At 53.6% G+C, this 14,403-nt stretch overlaps 6 protein-coding genes across 6 annotated transcripts; 4 read left to right on the plus strand and 2 right to left on the minus strand.

Moving 5' to 3' along the window:
• Positions 1-106: 106 nt before the first annotated feature.
• On the minus strand, positions 107-2,368 carry C7974DRAFT_39266 (L-Aspartase-like protein). Its single transcript, XM_046141706.1, has 3 exons — positions 1,793-2,368; positions 706-1,723; positions 107-563 (listed from the first exon to the last, which is right to left on the minus strand). The coding sequence occupies exons 1-3, from the start codon at positions 2,172-2,174 to the stop codon at positions 374-376; spliced, it is 1,590 nt and encodes a 529-aa protein (XP_045994195.1). The 5' UTR covers positions 2,175-2,368; the 3' UTR covers positions 107-373.
• Positions 2,369-3,235: 867 nt separating this feature from the next.
• C7974DRAFT_39272 (uncharacterized protein) lies at positions 3,236-5,111 on the plus strand. The gene is made up of 2 exons (XM_046141713.1): positions 3,236-4,729; positions 4,775-5,111. The coding sequence occupies exons 1-2, from the start codon at positions 3,623-3,625 to the stop codon at positions 4,979-4,981; spliced, it is 1,314 nt and encodes a 437-aa protein (XP_045994196.1). The 5' UTR covers positions 3,236-3,622; the 3' UTR covers positions 4,982-5,111.
• Positions 5,112-5,434: 323 nt separating this feature from the next.
• C7974DRAFT_401120 (kinase-like domain-containing protein) lies at positions 5,435-8,093 on the plus strand. Its single transcript, XM_046142574.1, has 4 exons — positions 5,435-6,243; positions 6,291-6,715; positions 6,767-7,646; positions 7,698-8,093. The coding sequence occupies exons 1-4, from the start codon at positions 5,682-5,684 to the stop codon at positions 7,796-7,798; spliced, it is 1,968 nt and encodes a 655-aa protein (XP_045994197.1). The 5' UTR covers positions 5,435-5,681; the 3' UTR covers positions 7,799-8,093.
• A 147-nt stretch (positions 8,094-8,240) lies between these two features.
• Positions 8,241-12,318, plus strand: C7974DRAFT_365118 (P-loop containing nucleoside triphosphate hydrolase protein). Its single transcript, XM_046139820.1, has 5 exons — positions 8,241-10,445; positions 10,493-10,565; positions 10,617-10,744; positions 10,790-11,403; positions 11,454-12,318. Exons 1-5 carry the CDS (start codon positions 8,277-8,279, stop codon positions 11,842-11,844), a joined length of 3,375 nt encoding a protein of 1,124 aa, XP_045994198.1. The 5' UTR covers positions 8,241-8,276; the 3' UTR covers positions 11,845-12,318.
• C7974DRAFT_401122 (uncharacterized protein) lies at positions 12,303-12,876 on the plus strand. Its single transcript, XM_046142575.1, has one exon. It carries the CDS (start codon positions 12,429-12,431, stop codon positions 12,840-12,842), a length of 414 nt encoding a protein of 137 aa, XP_045994199.1. The 5' UTR covers positions 12,303-12,428; the 3' UTR covers positions 12,843-12,876.
• A 511-nt stretch (positions 12,877-13,387) lies between these two features.
• C7974DRAFT_401123 (uncharacterized protein) lies at positions 13,388-14,367 on the minus strand. The gene is made up of 2 exons (XM_046142576.1): positions 13,789-14,367; positions 13,388-13,738 (listed from the first exon to the last, which is right to left on the minus strand). Exons 1-2 carry the CDS (start codon positions 14,296-14,298, stop codon positions 13,673-13,675), a joined length of 576 nt encoding a protein of 191 aa, XP_045994200.1. The 5' UTR covers positions 14,299-14,367; the 3' UTR covers positions 13,388-13,672.
• Positions 14,368-14,403: the final 36 nt, after the last annotated feature.

The raw sequence follows: 14,403 nt of genomic DNA on the forward strand, positions 1-14,403 counted from the left end.
GGTCACCGGGCTGCTTTCTGACAGTGTTGGAATATGGCTGCGTTCAACGCGAATTCTAGCAGCGGAATGGATCGCATGCGAAGCGACACGCGACGCGTTACGTCTCTTATGTAGAAGAATACAAAAGACTTATATAGTCATGCCCGATGACGACTTCACGTGAGCTGTCTTTCACCGACTTCATTGTCAAGTCTTGACGCTGTTCCATACTCGCAATGCAAGAACCTCCCTACCAAACGTGGAACTTGGCACTTATGCTTTCACAATTGACGCAGCTCAAACACACTAGCTCAGACATCCAAACAGCGCTCGCTACGCTTTCATATTACAGAGATATACAAAGATCTTTTGCTTTTCCACCATGCTCATGCATCTATAGCTTAGCCTCTTTGGGCGCAATCATGAGCTCGGGGCGGACGTGCTTATCGAAGTCCTCCTCACTGATGACCTTGAGCTCCATAGCGGCCTGCTTCAGCGTCAGGCCGTTCTTGTGTGCGTGCTTCGCGGTCTTGGACGCGGCGTCGTAGCCGATGACGGGGTTCAGGCAAGTGACCAGCATGAGACTGGGTTTTGTTAGCAAGAGTTACAAGATTTTGGGAAGGGACCATTGGTGGTGGACCCGGCAACGTGGCTCAGAAACCCGGGGGTAGGGGTTTAGGGACGCAGGGACCGAACCCTGGGAGGAAGGGCCATCAGGGTACTTACGATTCGGACAGCAGCGAGCCAATACGCTTCTCGTCTGCCTCGAGACCAACAACAAGGTTCTTCTCGAAGCTCTTCATGCCATCGGCCAGCAGGCGCGAGCTGTGCAGCAGGTTGCGGATCATGACGGGCTTGAAGACGTTCAGCTCGAAGTTACCCTGCGAGCCGGCAAAGGTGGTTGCGACGTGGTTGCCAAAGACCTGTGCGCAGATCATGGTGAGGGACTCGCACTGTGTGGGGTTGACCTTGCCAGGCATGATGGAGGAGCCGGGCTCGTTCTCGGGCAGCTTCAGCTCACCGAGACCGCAGCGGGGACCGGAGCCGAGGAAACGAATGTCCTGAGCGATCTTGAAGAGGGAGGCGGCCAGGGTGTTGAGCTGACCGTGGGCTTCGACGATAGCATCGTGGGCGGCGAGAGCCTCGAACTTGTTGGGGGCGGTGACGAACTCGTGGCCGGTCATCTTGGAGACCTCAGAAGCGATGTCCTCGGCGAAGCCCTTGAAGGTGTTGATACCAGTTCCAACTGCAGTTCCTCCTTGAGCAAGCATCCTGAGGCGGGGCAGCGAAGACTTGACGCGCTCAATGCCGTAGTCGAGCTGTGTGACGTAGCCAGAGAATTCCTGGCCGAGAGTCAGGGGTGTGGCATCCTGCAAGTGCGTGCGGCCGATCTTGATGAGCTTCTCCCACTGGTCGGACTTCTTCTTCAGCGCGTCGCGCAGGCTGGTGAGGGCGGGGAGGAGCGACTCCTCGAAGTCGAGGACGGCGGCGATATGCATGACGGTGGGGAAGGTATCGTTGGAGGACGCGGACATGTTGACGTGGTCGTTGGGGTGGACAGGCTTCTTGGAGCCCATTGTGCCGCCGAGGATCTCAATCGCGCGGTTGGAGATGACCTCGTTGGCGTTCATGTTGGACTGGGTGCCGGAGCCGGTCTGCCAGACGACGAGGGGGAAGTGGTCGACGAGCTTGAGGGAGGCAACCTCCTCGGCAGCCTGCTGGATGGCCTTTCCGAGCTTGGGGTCTGATCACCGTTAGTCCTGCTGATGAAGGTAGCTCCAGCGGTCGGCTGCAGCTCCAGCTCATGACGCACCCAGCCCGAACTTCATGTTGACCGTGGCGGCGGCGCCCTTGAGGATGCCGAAGGCGCGCACAATGGGCGGCGGCATGCGGTCCTGGGGCTGGTTGATCTTGAAGTTCTCCAGCGAGCGCTCAGTCTGAGCGCCCCAGTACTTGTCGTTGGGCACCTGGAGCTCGCCAAAGGCGTCGCTCTCGGTGCGGGTGTTGGCCATGGTGGAGGTTGCGCTGAACAGGCGGCGCTGCGCAATCGATGGCGTGTAATTGACGGTCTGGCGGGTCGCGGTGGAGAGAGGACGCGCCGTGCGGAGCATGGAGGGGTTGGCCCTCGCATGTGCCAGTGAGCGCATGCACCCGGCCTCGGCAGCGCGGAGCTGTGTGCGCGCGCTTCTGAACATGGCAGTGATTCGCGAGATGGAGTGATATCGAGCGAGATGTACGGGGGGCGACGGGCGATGTGAGGCGTGCCAATTGACGATGCGATGCCTGCTATGCTCTACAAGAAGAAGTAACGATGGACACAAACCTCAAACTTTAGACAGTTCAGACAGAGCCTCGCACGGAAGAAGTCGGAGCTTGGATATTCGCTTTCCCGCCCGAGCGCGCCTCGCACGTGATCTCTCCCCACCACGAAGGCCGGCTCGCCAGTCCGGGGAAAATGAACCAAAATCATGAAGAAATGGACTTGCCGAAAGGCGCTCTTCATGAACGAGATCCGACTTCATCATAGACCGTACCATCGACTGCTTTCATATACCTCGGCCCCTGCTCGCAGCAGTCACGTTCCATGCTTTGCTTGGGCACCGCCCTGATAAGCGATTCATGGGTTTGTTCCCATGCGCCGTGTTCGCTATTTCTCTGGCGTTTCCTCGCTCGTTTGCATCAGCAATGCGTCGGTGCGCAGAGTTGCACCACTCTAGCCCGGCCCTCTAAGGTCCCTCCAGGCACTGAATCGATATTCGGCGGCATATTCTTTGTCTCCAATCGGCCAGGCTTCCTCATCGGCAATCACAGAGTGAAACCCTCCAAGGCTTCCCCTCCCGCTCCGCTGGCTTTGGTCTTGGCCGTGTGATGCTGCTGAACGGTCGTCGTGATGGCTGAGGCACTCACTAATCCATTCGCAGGCCCGTATGCACGGTAGCCTGCTGATCTCTTATTCGCTGTCCCAGCACAGAAGTAACTTTGAGGCAAGCCGCGTCCGAGGGACAAACTGCAGGCGGAATGGGGCGCTGCACGCTTCGTAGCGCCTACCAGAGTACCCTGTGCAGTGCTCGGATCCAGCTTGCCGCCGCCAGACGGCCGCTCCTTGCGCAAGTCACCCCCGAGCAAAGTGGCGCGAGGAGCAGCTGGCCGCTCTTCTCAGCAAGTTTCGTAGGTGGACTTGACCACATGATTTCACCGCCCGTTGTCCATACATGGTGCCAGCGTCACTCAACCCCGCTTACGATTTCACTCAAATCTAACAACCTCGCTGACGACAAACGGTCTTGCCTTCCTGCCTTTTGCCCTTGCAGGTCACTCTGCTACCCGTGCTCCGCCTGTGAATCGCTGTATCAAACACCCACCGCCTGCCCCTCCTGCATACAGCCGCATGACGGGAAGACAAGACCCTCTCCACCTTCGAACCTGACCCTCTTCCTCCTCTGTCTTCAACTAATCTCGGTACCGCAATTCAGAGGCTGTTGTTCAACTTTACTTTTTAAGATCGACTTTCTTCGATCCAACACCAATATTTTCCGGGCTTGAGGCCCGTAGGCAGAGATAACAGGCGGCTGACCTCGAGGTCCACCCACACCGGAACACGTCAAAGGGGAGAGAGTTTGCTTATCGTGTATGTCGAGACTTCATGGCGGCGTCTGATCTCAGTCCACCTTATCAGTACATTGCGATGTCGGCTGGCCGAGGGCAGGGTGCAGACGTCTCTGGTCCGTGGCCTCCCGCTGTATTGCCGGTACAACAGCGTCAACGATGGCATGATTTAGAAGGGGCCTTTAGCCAACAAGCCGATAGTGGCCTCTATCCGATTCCACAACAATACAGAAACAGTCCATATCCTCAACCGAGCTACCCGCAGAGTCCGTACGCACCGTACACCGTACATGGTGGACATCCCATGCAAATGCACCCGCCATCGACATTACCCTTCTCATCGCATCAGCCAAGGCCTCCTCCGGCTATACGAAGTGGTCATGTGGATGCACTTATGCACCCAAACAGGTCTGGCTACGAAGGGTATCCTGAAGCAGCCGCGAACTATGGATACTACCCAGGTCACCAGAGCTTTTTCAACGATTCAGTGCCCCCACAATCAAATGTGCCAGTAAACAGCACATCGGATGGATTTTTCGAAATAAACCCATCGATGCAAGGAACGAGTGGTGGAGGAACCGAACATCAGTTTTCTCAGACTCTTCCGTTGCATCCTGGGCCCTACGGAATAGACCAACCCCAAAGACCAGACCCCAGTCAACGGAGACTTGCTGATCGCAATGCTGGAACCCGTCACGTCGAGCATACAGAATCACGGATACCTCGTAATCTTACCACGCAGGCTCGTCGCCCGGACCGCAGCTCATCTCCGCGCACCTCAACTCGTCGAAATTTCAACAGGTACTCAGCAGATCTATCACATTCTAGCACCTCCTCTGATGTGGAAGAGGCCGCAGCTCGATCGCCACCCTCTGATCGCATCAGGCATCAATCAAGGGAACGCCGGCTTCGTTTCTTCAGACAAGTCTACGATCCCAACATGACCACGGAGTGTCAGTTGCATGCTCTGAAAGCAAATATGCCTAAATTCCTCCTTGGTAATCTGCCACAGGACGTGTCGCCGACTTGTGACATTTGCGCGAAAGACTACGCTGCGAACCACGTACATCCTTCGGAGGAGGAGGAGATCGCTTTGAAGCTCCCTTGTGGTCACATCTTTGGCGAATTCTGCATCGGCCAATGGGTACGTACGTTCTCCCCCAAGAATTCCGAGCTGATATGTGCTCAGTTCGATACCTGCAAAACACACAAGAACAAGGTGACGTGTCCCATGTGTCGCAAGCAACTAATCGAGTCTCCACGGTCGCCATTCTCAACAGATCGCCTTGATGCAACGATGTTCAACTCGACCGTATATTTGCAGGCCGCCCGCAACTCACAATCATTTCGGGACTTGCTGGCCAACGAGCTTCAGGCGCACTACGCGCGTGCGTGACGAGAAAGGGAGAGAGTGGCTGAGTGGAGAATTCCTTAGATCGAGATTGCACGAGTTTTTATGCGAGGTCTTCCATGGACGAATGCGGGTGGGTGTGTCAGTCAGTCACGCAGCAGGACGCCTGGTCTCGGCGTTAGTGTTGATGCGACAGTGGTTATGATATCATTGTTGTGCATCCTGGTATCTATCAAAGCTTATCGGTGGTCCCTCTCGGCGTTGCAGGGGAACTGCAGGTGGTAACGGAGTCTTGTCATGCACATTCACGTTTGAATCCACCTGGATTGTATTTGGTCAAGGCTGGAATAATATTTGAATTCTTTGTAAAGAAAGGAGTTATGACGCAAGCAACAGCAGCAAGGTGCCAGTATGTCGTGGTCGAGCCGTGTTGAGGTAATGCTCAGGCTAGATCCTGGAATGCCATTGGTTGCCATGAGCAGCAGTAGCACAAAACAAACCAACCCCGCAACCACCAACAGAGCTGGTAGCAACATCATCACTACATGCTCTCAGCTCAAACATCGAAATCTGACGCTGCTCGTTGTATCGTCTCATCCAGCCTTGGAACTTTCACGCGTGCCTGCCGTCTCGCCTCGCTGCTTTCCACGTGTTTCTTCACAGCTGCGACCATCGAAACCACCGACGTGCCTTCCCCGCGGCCATTGCGTGTTTACTTGTTGACGCCACACAACTCGTAGGCGACATGGCCTCAGAAACCAGCGGGCACAGCGCACATCTGCCCATGGCACCCCCGCCGCTCCACACTCGCTCCAGTGAGATGGATTGCCCAAGCACGCCCTCTCGGGACCCCTTCATCAGCCCGCGCCAGACACCTCTGGGAAGTCCAAGCAAAAGCCACCATCCACCCGGCGCATTCGATCTGCCCCACGTCTTCGAAAATGCTATGAAGCTTTTCCCGACCATGGGCGCGCCTGCCAAGCAGAAGCCAGATACACCCGGTTCGCCCAGCAGGCTGAAGATTGGAACCAACATAGACCACTCTGCAGGAGATAGCACAGCGCTCTCGGCGGGAAGTCCGACTCGTAAGTCGAACCTGGAGAATACGCCGCCTAGCGTCCGACCAGGCACACACAAGGAGCCCGGCTTTCTCACACAGGCTGCGCAATCGCGTCAAGAGCCGTACCGATCACGAGAGGCGGAGGGTTCACAGCGGTACTATCCTGCGCCACCGCGTCTCTCAGCTGAGGAACTCGAGAAGGCCAGGAAGCCAGCCGTGAAGCGTCTTGCGAATGTCACCCAGCTATGTAAGTATCAATTATCAGGTCAAGTTGCAGTACTCATACAATATCAGACTTCCTCGACTACTACTTCGATCTCCTCACTTATGTGCACACTCGTCAGAACCGCCTCAACCAGTTCAAAGAACAGAACCCTCCGCCGCCCGACACACCCGAACCCGAGTATACTGAAGCTCTTACACGTTACCTGGGCCGGGAGCGCGCCAACCTCCGCAAGCGTCGCACACGATTGAGGCAGGGTGATTTCCAGATTCTCACACAAGTTGGCCAGGGAGGCTATGGCCAGGTGTTCTTGGCGCAAAAGAAGGACACTAAGGAAGTGTGCGCCTTGAAGGTCATGAGCAAGACACTCTTGTTCAAGCTGGATGAAGTGCGCCACGTTCTGACGGAGCGTGATATTTTGACCACAGCGAAGAGCGAGTGGCTTGTTCGACTGCTTTATGCCTTCCAAGATGAGAAGAGCATCTATCTTGCGATGGTACGTCTAAATTGGTTGTTTCGAACCAAGAGATCAACTAACACGATATAGGAATATGTACCTGGAGGCGACTTCCGTACGTTGTTGAACAACACCGGGGTCTTGCATAACCGGCACGCGCGGTTCTATATTGCAGAGATGTTCTCTTGTGTCGATTCGTTGCATCAGCTTGGGTACATCCACCGTGACCTGAAGCCCGAGAACTTCCTCATCGACAGTACCGGCCATGTCAAGCTTACCGACTTTGGCCTGGCAGCTGGTATGCTTGCTCCTATCAAGATCGAGTCTATGCGCATCAAGCTGCAATCAGTGAGCGATGTGGTCGCGCCTTTTGGTCGTCCTGTAGAAGAACGAAGCGCTGCTCAGCGCCGAGATAACTACCGATCCCTTCGCGAGCGAGATGTCAATTATGCGAAGAGTATCGTTGGCAGTCCTGACTACATGGCGCCCGAGGTCCTCAAAGGAGATGAGTACGACTTCACGGTAGATTACTGGAGCCTGGGTTGTATGCTGTTCGAAGCCTTGGCCGGATACCCACCATTTGCGGGCGCCACTGTGGATGAGACGTGGCAGAACCTGAAGCAGTGGAAGAAAGTTCTACGCAAGCCGGTGTACGAAGACCCGTCATACTTCCTGTCGAAGCGTACCTGGGACCTCATCATTCGTCTTGTTGCTTCGAAGTCAACACGTTTCCGTGGTATCTCAGAGATTCACGCGCATCAATACTTCGCAGAAGTAGATTGGGCAAAGCTGAGAGAGCAAAAGGCACCATTCGTCCCAGAGCTTGACAGCGACACAGACGCGGGGTACTTCGACGACTTCGGTAACGAATCGGACATGGCCAAATACAAGGAGGTTCATGACAAACAGGCAGCGTTGGAAGCTATGGCAGAGCGTGATGAGAAGATGAACAAGGGACTCTTCGTTGGATGTAAGTGCAGATTTTCCCCTCCGACAACATGCATTGCTAATGGTAATACAGTCACCTTCCGTCACAAGAAGACAGCAGATGAGAATGGAAACCCGGCGAGCCCGAGGAAGCCTCTCAGCGCAGTTGAAGAGAACTTCGGCACTATTTTCTAGTGCCGTTGACGGCTACGTACTTTTCTGACACTGGCCGCACCGGTGTCTTTCCATTCTGCGCCCAGCGAGGCAACATTTGAAGCATACAAAATTTGACGTTGGCACGTGTAATGAGCAAAGTGCATAGGTGGATGGTTTTAACATGCGGAATTACTGCGTTTGGATTTGGCGTTACTGCATACCATGAGTGGACTACGGAGGGTGGTTCGGTAAGTGTTCTTATCGCGAGGACGCTGCCATGTATTAGTAGAGCTTGAGGTGATTCTTCAGTCAAATATACCCAGTATTTCTTCCATATATGTCCACATCATTCGCTTTGGAGTTGCCCATATCTTACGCCGCGAATGCACATGCAACACGCCTTCGCGTTATCACGTGCGCATCGACTTAGCGCGGAACTAATTACGAGCAGCGGAACCCAACCCCAGATACACAACGACTCTATACACTGTCTACCCCACACACATACGCTGTGACGATGCCTGGCTTCGTCCGGAATGGACGGAAGCGTGCTTCGCCAGAAGTGCCCGAGGACTCCTCCGACTCAGACCTCCCGACACCCATATCTGTGCAAGGCAAACGCGCTCGCTATGCTCGCGACGCGTCTGACAGTCCCACTGCCACGAACGGCGTCCGGAACCGCACAGCCATTGGGTCGCATAACGAAGATGTCTTCCAACCCGGCTCGATTGTACGAGTCAAACTTACGAACTTCGTCACATATACCGCCGCCGAATTTCACCTAGGACCGAGTCTGAACATGATCATTGGGCCGAACGGCACGGGAAAGAGCACTCTCGTTTGTGCGATTTGTATAGGGCTTGGATGGGCGACAGACAACTTGGGAAGATCGAAGGAATTGAGTGCATTCGTCAAGCACGGCGCCGCTGAAGCTGAGATTGAGATAGAGCTTGCCAAAGCGGACGGCGAGCGGACAAATCCTGTGGTGAGACGGGTCCTGCGTAAAGAGGACAACAAGACGGTCTTCTTTATCAATGGGAAGCACGCGACGAATCGCGCAGTTATGGACATGTGTAAACGCTTCTCGATCCAGATTGACAATCTGTGCCAGTTCTTGCCACAGGACCGAGTCGTCGAATTTGCGAAGATGAAAGACACGGAGCGACTGCGAGCGACTCTCGGTGCTGCCGCACCTCCATATATGAGCGAGTGGCATGATCAGCTCATGGCTCTGCGCGGTGAAGAGAAAATATTGGTGGATAAACGACATACTGATGAAGAGCACCTCAAGCAGCTGGAGGCTCTACAGAACACCACACGAGGTGATGTGGAAAGGTGGAATCAACGCCAAGAACTTGCTTTTAAAGCAGCGACTCTTGAAAAAGTTCGGCCACTCATTCAATTAAGGATACATAAAGAGGAGTTTGACCAAGTCAAAAAAGATCATGATGCCGCAGTGCAAGAGTTGGCTCAACTCAGCGAAGAAATTGAGCCTGTCAGACAAGCTGGAGTGGATGCCCAGACCTATCATGATCAAGTCAATCAAGTTGTGCTGCGGAGGACGCAGATGATGGACATGGTGAAGCTGCAGGCAGACAAGAAAGCCCGCGCGATCAGCGAGGAGAACAAGATCGCCGAGGAACGGAGGGGTCAGGTCGTTAGCGAGATGCGAGACAAGCAAGGTCGCCAGCAGGACATAGCCCGCACCACCAAAAGGATTGCAGATCTCGAGCGGAAGCACCAGGAACAGCCCGTTGAATACGATCAAGAGGGGTACCGCCAACGAAAGGAGGAGCTACGTCAAGAGTTGTCATCGGCCGACCGTCGAATAGGCGAGCTGAGGAACACCATGTCATCCATCCAAGCTCGAATCCAAGATTTCAGAGTCCAGAAGAATGCGGCTAAGAACCAACGCGATCTCCTCGACACACAAAGCGGCAAGCAAATTAGCCTGCTCCAGAAGGTGTCTCCAGACACAGCGAAGGCGTGGGAATGGTTTGAGGCGAATAAGGCACAGCTGCCTCTCAAAGGCGAAGTTTATGGACCTCCTATATTGACATGTTCATTGACAGATCCCAAGTATGCGGATGCCTTGGAAAGTCAGATAAGATTCGGCGATGTTGTCGCAATTACATGCACGTACAACGAAGACCAGAGACTCCTCCTCGGTGAATTTACGGGGAGGGATAAGCTTGGGTTACATGGCATCTACCTCAGGACTTCGCCTAAGCCACTATCTGCCTTCCCTGCCCCCGTACCCGCCGCGGAACTCGCGCGCTTTGGGTTTGAAGGGTACCTTCGCGATTACATCAAGGGGCCCGACCCGGTCGTTGCTATGCTTTGCGACAATGCAAGATTGAACAGAGTTGCATTTGCCTCCAAGTCCATTACCGATCAGCAGCATGCAGCTGCGTCAAGCAGTCCAATACAGGCATGGGTGAGTGGCAGAGAAACGTGCAAGATCACCACGCGAAGGGAGTACGGCGTATCGTCTACCTCCGTGAACCATCTCAAGCGGGCACAGTTCTTTGTTGACCAACCTGTCAACTCAGACGAGAAAAGGCAACTCGATGAACAACTACGTGAACTCGATCGTGAGGCCAACGAGATGATAGTTGAGCACAACTCGGCCAAGTCTGAAGTCCAGGGACTCCTAGAAGAGAGCAGAGTTGTGAGAGAGCAAAGAGTACATCTACTCCATCACACCTTTAACAGCAGTGCTAATTGTTATAGGATGAGATAGTGAAAGAGGAGAACCAGATCAAGAAAGCCAGGGCCGAGTGGGAGGCTCTTCCCCGCATAATAGGTATATAACGGCATGTGCTATGGTTCTGTGGCGATTGCTAATGATGTACAGATCAAAACAAGACCGATCTACAGCAATACCTTGACTCGAATGCGCAAACGAGTAATCGCATTCGGGAAATCAAGGCTCAGGCACGACAATGCTCCTTAAAGATTGCTAGCCTCACACTGGAATACGCTGTATGCACCCTTCTCTTTACGATATACCATTGCTGATGACAACAGAAATCTGTGACTGAGTTCCGCCGTCTTCACGAGAACGTAGTTGAAGCTGAGATTCGCCTTCTTGAGGCTGCATCAGAAGTCAGGGCGTTTGAGAAAGACAACAAATTTGCTCTTGAACGCCTCCGGACCATGCAAGCACGATTGGAGCAGCTGGCAGCCGCTAGGAGAACTATGAAAGCTGCCGTCAGAGATGAACACCACAAAGCCCAAGGAATGATCAGCAGTTGCACGCAGGAGGAGAACCAGATCATTGTATTATACAAGGAACTTCGAACCGTCGCAGAACTCGATGATGAGATCCAATCGGCCAATGCCAGACTCGAGATGATGTCTACAGGAGACGGTTCCGTAGTTAGGACCTACGAAAACCGCGAAATGGAGATTCGAAAGACACAAGAGTCCCTCGAAAAGCACGTCGCAGCCCTGGAGCAAGCCCAAAACAGCATCGCAGAAATCAAGGGTCCGTTCGAGACAGGCTTAGATGAGCTTGTTGCGAAAATCAGCGCTGCGTTTTCACATAACTTCGCGCAAATCGGTTGCGCTGGTGAAGTTGAGGTGTACAAGGATGCCGATGACTTTCAAGCCTGGTCCATTCAGATTATGGTCCGTTTCCGGTAAGCTCGACAGTCCGTAATGTTTCTGGTACGCACTGACATTCATACAGCGAGGGTGAAACCATGTCTGTCCTTGATGAACGCCGCCAGTCTGGTGGTGAGCGAGCAGTTTCGACCGTCTTCTATCTGATGGCTATGCAAGACCTCGCACAGGCACCGTTTCGCGTTGTTGATGAGATCAATCAGGGTATGGATCCGCGTAACGAGCGCAAGGTACACGAGCGAATGGTCGATATCGCATGCCAAGAGCACACGAGTCAATATTTCCTCATCACACCAAAGTTGTTGACGGGTCTCAAATTTCATCCCAAGATGAAAGTTCATGTCATCAACAGCGGTGAGCACGTTCCGAAGAGTACGTCAAACAAGGATGAATGGAACCTCAAGGATATGGCGAAGGTTGCGCTTACAGTCAGAGGCCGCGTTGGTGTTGCTGCTTAGACAGTAGTACCAGCAGTGCTCGATGTTTGGTAATGGCGTGATATCATTAGGAGGATACTTCTGCATTTTCGTCGAGCACAGATACCAAGTTTCAGGCGTTTTGGTTGGTGACGGACTCCGAGTATTGTTAGTACGACAACTCATGCGACATGAGAATCACTTTGTTAAACGTAGCGGTGCTACGACAGGTAGCGTATACGAACTTGAAGGCATGCTTGCTCGGGAAGCATGCTTTCATTCTCCGTTCTGCACACGAGGCTCTCCGGTCCTCGCCGTTTCCGCGTACCACTACAACCTCAATATTTCGTGCTACTCGTTCACTGGTAATTGGGGTACAACGGGAAACGGCTCAGAAGGTGTCGTGAAAGTGACAGACAAGTACCAATGGTTATCAAGAGCACATGAGACTGCAGTGTTATGACTGCAGATCGGTATGACATCACAGCTCCTTCCCAGAACGCAGAGCAAAGAAAGGGTAGGCGGGTTCTTCTATATGATGACTGCCTCTTTCCCTCGTCTCGTGTTGCAAAAGCTCTTTTGACCCACTCAGCACACAATCAATTGTTGCCATCCCGATCCGTACGATGTTGTTCTCCCGCCTCGCGATATTCGCCCTCGCCATTCTCACTGAATCGATCGTCGCTCTTCCAACATCCGGGTCTATCGCTCCCATACCTCGCCCGGGTATCGAAATATGGCATATCCCCACAATGGAGCTACACATGATGACTCGCCATTCCGGTTTGCCAGGCGGCGGTGGCTGGCCCGAGAGCACCAAGTTTCCCTCGACTATGGACTTCGATATCATCATGCCCAACAATCAAAGTACACACTGCTATATCGAGTTTGCTAATGGTACGCTACCGAGCGATCCCGCAGTCTGTACCGGCGAGATGAGCAAAGTGATCTTCAGGCTCTCCGAATATGCAGCGCTGGGACCGAGGAGGAAAGAACTCAGCTTCGTGCTCGAGGTGTTTAAGTTAGAAACGGTTGCGTAAGTTCCTAATGAGTATGTCTTATGATTAGAATGCAGATGCTGATGCAGTTTGGATTGCAGCGGAAAGCACGTTGTAACCACGGGCAAGGTCGCGATCACTGTGAACGATCCGAGGGAGCCCACGAGCTACCTCACCTGCTTACTAGGAGCACCATTTGACGGATTGCGCTGCAAGCTCCATGGGCCGATGAGCAATCACAAGGATTTGCAGATCGTGGCACCCGTTTGGACTGAAGCGCAATCCTAGCCACATCTTGAGTGTACTGAAAATGACCCGATCCAGGGTCGCCGGTGGCTAATTAAGTGGGACCCAGCCGTTGTTTGTTGACTCTCGTCGCTAGGTGAAACAGGTTTTACTTTTGCTCCTCCTGTATTATGAGGTCGCACAGCAGGCGTACGTGCATTAGAGGGAGGCAATGTGTTCCAACGCTTTGAGGAGAACACGAAAATCATGAAAAAATCAATGCGATATTCAACTTCTCGTGATGATGAAAGCACTTGCAAAACTTGCGAACATATGTATTGTGTTCGACGGAAGTCTGTTGCGGAACATCTCGTTGTACACTTTCTGTCAGAGGACGTGCATGGATGACATGGGACGTTAAACCTCCAGATCCTAGCATCGATACACGGCAGGTGGGCTGCACGACATGCTGTTGAACGGTCCGGGATTGTTTGTTTTCCAGCCTCCAAATCGTGCATCCATTGACTTGACATCTTCATATTTCTCTCTCCGCTCTTATCTTGTAACCCTTCTTCAAGGATCACCAAGCTCAATCCTACCCAACTCTCTACTCACCCATCTCCCATCTCCTATCAGCCATGTTTTTCTCAAACACCATCTGGGCCGCCTACGGAATCAAAGCCGCGCGCGCTGAGACTTTCGAGATGCGCAGTCTAGTACGTCAACCCCAGAGAGCACTCACTCAAGACCTGGGTGGACTAACACGGACTCCAGTCTCCAAACATCGCCAGATCCAGCGCCCCGATGCCGAGTCTGGTGCTCGATACTGCGTCCGCGCCTGCGCTGTCCGCAACGCCTGTGGTCTCAACAGGCAGTAACAATGATAATGAGAGAGGGGGTTCAAGTGAAGTCGCAACGGTATTCGAGTCCGCGATCCCCGTTGCGCCGTCTGCTTCGTCTGCAGGCCCGGGGCTCTCGACCGCGGCGATAGCGGGGTTGTGTGTCGGGATTGCTGTTGTGGTTGTGCTGGCGGCGTATGCCGTGTTAGAAGCTCTTGTTTTGAGGAGGAGGAAGGCGAGGGCGTTGCGGAAGGTGGAGGGAGAGGCGGGGAGGGGCTCGGTTGGGAGCGAGGGCAGGAGCGGGGAGAGCTTTGCGATGGAGAAGGATGGGGTGAGGGTTGAGGAGGATGAAATGGAGGTTGAGGGGGGAAGGATGGGGATGAGTCTGCCGAGGAGGATGTGGTGAAGGGTGGACTGTGGGAGGCGTATGGCATGGTGGGCTTTGTCGGTGTTCTATAGAGTTATTCGAGGTTGTTTGTGGATTTTGGGTAATCTTCGAGATCATATCTGGGATGTTTACGGCCGTCATCGGAGAAAAG

This window comes from Boeremia exigua (assembly GCF_020726555.1).
Source record: "Boeremia exigua strain MPI-SDFR-AT-0100 chromosome Unknown C7974scaffold_10, whole genome shotgun sequence".
NCBI lineage: Eukaryota > Fungi > Ascomycota > Dothideomycetes > Pleosporales > Didymellaceae > Boeremia > Boeremia exigua.

Coding starts and splice junctions, on each gene's coding strand:
- C7974DRAFT_39266 (XM_046141706.1), bottom strand. CDS start 2,174: ATGTTCAGAAGCGCGCGCACACAGCTCCGCGCTGCCGAGGCCGGGTGC. Junction 1,724..1,792: donor CAACATGAAGTTCGGGCTGG/GTGCGTCATGAG, acceptor AACGGTGATCAG/ACCCCAAGCTCGGAAAGGCC. Junction 564..705: donor GGCTCGCTGCTGTCCGAATC/GTAAGTACCCTG, acceptor AACAAAACCCAG/TCTCATGCTGGTCACTTGCC.
- C7974DRAFT_39272 (XM_046141713.1), top strand. CDS start 3,623: ATGGCGGCGTCTGATCTCAGTCCACCTTATCAGTACATTGCGATGTCG. Junction 4,730..4,774: donor AATTCTGCATCGGCCAATGG/GTACGTACGTTC, acceptor ATATGTGCTCAG/TTCGATACCTGCAAAACACA.
- C7974DRAFT_401120 (XM_046142574.1), top strand. CDS start 5,682: ATGGCCTCAGAAACCAGCGGGCACAGCGCACATCTGCCCATGGCACCC. Junction 6,716..6,766: donor AGAGCATCTATCTTGCGATG/GTACGTCTAAAT, acceptor AACACGATATAG/GAATATGTACCTGGAGGCGA. Junction 7,647..7,697: donor CAAGGGACTCTTCGTTGGAT/GTAAGTGCAGAT, acceptor ATGGTAATACAG/TCACCTTCCGTCACAAGAAG.
- C7974DRAFT_365118 (XM_046139820.1), top strand. CDS start 8,277: ATGCCTGGCTTCGTCCGGAATGGACGGAAGCGTGCTTCGCCAGAAGTG. Junction 10,745..10,789: donor GCCTCACACTGGAATACGCT/GTATGCACCCTT, acceptor TGATGACAACAG/AAATCTGTGACTGAGTTCCG. Junction 11,404..11,453: donor CAGATTATGGTCCGTTTCCG/GTAAGCTCGACA, acceptor ACATTCATACAG/CGAGGGTGAAACCATGTCTG.
- C7974DRAFT_401122 (XM_046142575.1), top strand. CDS start 12,429: ATGTTGTTCTCCCGCCTCGCGATATTCGCCCTCGCCATTCTCACTGAA.
- C7974DRAFT_401123 (XM_046142576.1), bottom strand. CDS start 14,298: ATGCCATACGCCTCCCACAGTCCACCCTTCACCACATCCTCCTCGGCA. Junction 13,739..13,788: donor GTTTGGAGACTGGAGTCCGT/GTTAGTCCACCC, acceptor TTGACGTACTAG/ACTGCGCATCTCGAAAGTCT.